This window comes from Cynoglossus semilaevis, chromosome 9 (assembly GCF_000523025.1).
Source record: "Cynoglossus semilaevis isolate Cse_v1.0 chromosome 9, Cse_v1.0, whole genome shotgun sequence".
Taxonomy (NCBI): domain Eukaryota; kingdom Metazoa; phylum Chordata; class Actinopteri; order Pleuronectiformes; family Cynoglossidae; genus Cynoglossus; species Cynoglossus semilaevis.
In genome coordinates, this window is record NC_024315.1 from 18,284,773 (window position 1) to 18,288,121 (window position 3,349).

General features: G+C 42.1%; 1 protein-coding gene across 1 annotated transcript in view; it reads left to right on the plus strand.

Annotated features, from left to right (window-relative positions):
• Positions 1-2,208, plus strand: part of LOC103384292 (rho GDP-dissociation inhibitor 1-like) — a 15,968-nt gene extending 13,760 nt beyond the window's left edge. Inside the window, exons 5-6 of the mRNA XM_008317760.3 lie at positions 164-227; positions 604-2,208. Coding sequence (XP_008315982.1) covers positions 164-227; positions 604-803 — 264 coding nt within the window. The 3' untranslated portion in view covers positions 804-2,208. The remainder of the gene's footprint in view (positions 1-163; positions 228-603) is intronic.
• Positions 2,209-3,349: the final 1,141 nt, after the last annotated feature.

The following is a 3,349-nucleotide window of genomic DNA, read 5'->3' on the forward strand; positions in this document are numbered from 1 at the left end:
GAAGGTTTGGAGAAAAGGCTAGAGAAGCCAGATTGAGATGGTTTGGACATGTGCAGAGGAGGGACAGTGGACACATTGGTAGAAGAATGTTAGAGATGGACAAACATATTTAAAAGTTGTTCAAGAATGTGTACTGTCTCTAACACTGTCTTTGTCTCCTCAGGTGAACAAGGAGATCGTTTCAGGTCTGAAATATGTGCAGCAGCTGTATAGGAAAGGAATCAAACGTGAGTTTTTAATATTTCCATTTATTATTTATTGTTGTTGAACAAACATTTATTATCACTATTACTTAACAGTTAATTACTGAAATATTTATAACAAGATGTATACATTTGGCACTCTGTTACCTTTAATTTATGAAATGTTTATTTTGCAGTTGTTGTCCATGGTAACATTCCTGTAAAAATAAAAGATAAAGAATGACCTAATAGAAAAAGAACACATCACATGCAATAGTTATAGCATTGCAGTGCAATTGATGTGTAATATGTGTAGATGAAGTGCCAGTGATGCAGCAATCAACTTTGCTGCATCATTGGTACTTTGAGATATAGTGTGTTATGTTATTATGATTCTTTGAATGTTATTATGTTTTACAAGTTGACAAGTCAACGTACATGGTGGGCAGCTACGGACCACGAGCTGACGAATACGACTTCCTGACAACGGCTGAGGATGCCCCTAAAGGTTCGATGGCCCGTGGCACTTACATTGTGAAATCCAAGTTCACCGACGACGACCAACACGACCATCTGTCCTGGGAGTGGAGCCTCGACGTCAAGAAAGACTGGCCAGAATAAAGAGGCCTTTGTGTTCAGGGCCAGGTTTGAAGGAGGAGTGTAGTCCTTCTGCCACTCCCTGTGTCCAACAGCCTTTTTTTTTTACTCTGTTGTGTATTTCACGCTGTCATGCCTTATTTTCCTGCTTTGTTGTATTAACACTCAATATGCTTTCTTCCCACCTCATTGTCAGCACCGGTAGCAAGCAGCAACAGCAGTAGCAACAGCCCCAGGCCCCACCCACTCCATGGTTTCAACCCATCCGTCCTTCTGACAACACAGCAATGTTCCATGTGTTGTGCACATTTGACACTAATCCAACTTCAAGATGTTTCTTACATGTTTTTCCTATGCTGCTTGAAGAGATTAAGCCCTTCCAGAATAGCGTCTTCCTCGCTCAGTATGAAGTACATGTGGAAAAGCTACTGTGCAATCAACTAGTGTTTGCTATTTTATATTATTAACAGTAATATGAATTAGTAGCAATTGTTGTGTGACATGACTATAGTCACACCACTGTTAACTCACGGTTCAGAAGAAAGAAATGGAGGCGGCCATTTAAACTGATAATGGCCTCCAAAGTGAGCAAAGGCGATAACAGCTATAGGGGTTTAAAAAAGCTGCCTTACTTATGGAATCAAGTTAAAAGTGAGTCATGCCTTGTGTGCACAAGCAATGCTGCCTATAATGTAGTCAGTAAATCATAGGCTCAGCCCTCTTTCTAGGTCATATGTAGTCCAGCTGTAATGGAGAGTCATTCAGATGTAAAAAAAAACAGGACTCATCTTAAACACTCCTCTCTTGGGTGAGAGGAGTGTTCAAGTTATTTGAGGTGAGTTTATTTACTTTTTCTTTGACGCCCCTAACCGCTGTAGTGTGAAGTGTGGTCTTTATAAGTTAAGTATTTCCCCAAATGCCTGAAAAGACAAACTTGAAATAACTAAAACGTTTTTGTGGCACAGTAGAGTTTTGCTCAAGGTCCAACCGTTGGGTACTTACTAAAGTAATGTGTACACAAAGGGCTAAATCTCACGTTGTAGTCTGTGGGAAACACTGTAGTAGAAATGTAGATGTACAGAAGAGTAGGAGAAAAAAAAATCAAATCAGCAATGACCGAACGATCCAGCAGAGTGCACTCTTGAGATTGAATTCCTGAACCTGAAATAAATGGGCCCATGGAAAGCAGAGACCTGGAAAAGAAAAATGGAAGAGTACAGATGAGTTGTATGTATTAAGTCAAACCAACGTGTAGCAGAAAAAAAGGATTTAAATGTGTTTGCAGTGACACATTATTATGTTTCCTGATCCATACATTCCTTCAACATTGTACAGTTTGTATGAAACACTGGCATGCTGGTGGGGTTGTATATTCTCTCATCATTTGTGATTTGCTCTTCTCAGACAATAAAGTTTTTGCTTAACTTGGCCACTAAAAGTGATGTTTACAAACAAGCATGGTTAACATTTAATCTAACAGTTGTTTTATTAATGTAGGGTAGCTAAGTAAAGGCTTTATTTTGAAACTGTCTGAGAGAAGTAATGTAGCCATAACAATGTTACTAGTAAAGTAACAAACCCGCAGAGGTGCAACATGATGTACATGGAAAAGCACCACCAGCAGCATACAATTTAAATATTATGAAAAAGACAGAATGATATGTGTTTTTGTAAGTTCGTACCTACTGACTACATTTTGTTTTGTTTTTACCGTTCAAGCGTTATAGCAATGACACACTTCAATGCAGTGTAGTATACTCCACTGGAAGCCTCTGACGCCCAACCTCCCTCTCTCCCTCAGATGGGCTGCCTGAAGTACTACATTAGTGTGAGTTCCCCCTTAAATTGACATTGAGTTATATTAGGTTTGCCTCTTTTAGGTGGCTTGAATACATCCATCCATCTATCCATCCATTTTCAGCCACTTATTCGTTACGGGGTCGCGGGGGCAGCAGTCGCCACCAAAATGACATTGCACCGTACCAACCTTCCAGCAGGTGGTGAGCCCACCGGAAGGTACCAACCGCCCTAACTGGGATTCGAACTTGCGCAGGAGGTGAAGCCTGGGGTTCCACACCAATGACAGAGACATTGCCTCTGGGCCAAAGTGCCAGGGCTTGAATACATGTAGGTGCTAAATGTATTCAGCAGTGCAATACAGTTATTTGAATATAGTATTAAGATTGATATAAAGGAATTTAGAAATGTAACCCCAGCTTATGTTAGGATTTGAATTTGATGTTTCATGTGAGGGTGAGCTATTGGTGTACGGAAGAGCAGAAAAGACATTTGGCACAAGAACAGTATGTAATGCAGTAGAAACATAAAAATTGCACTAGAAGCTCAAAAACGCGTTTTTGGGCCCGCAATTTGATTTTCAGGTCGGGTGGGGGCGCGGGGAGGCCGGCTGTGCAGAGGTGGCGTGGGCGGTGGATGCAGGTGGGCCAGACAGTGAGACGCGACGGTCCGGGTGGGGGGTCTGGTGGGAGGGCGGTCGGTCGGGAGCCCGGGAGGGGACCGGACGGGGGGCGGTGGGTCGGCGTGGTCCGTCCGGTCTTATGGGAATGCGA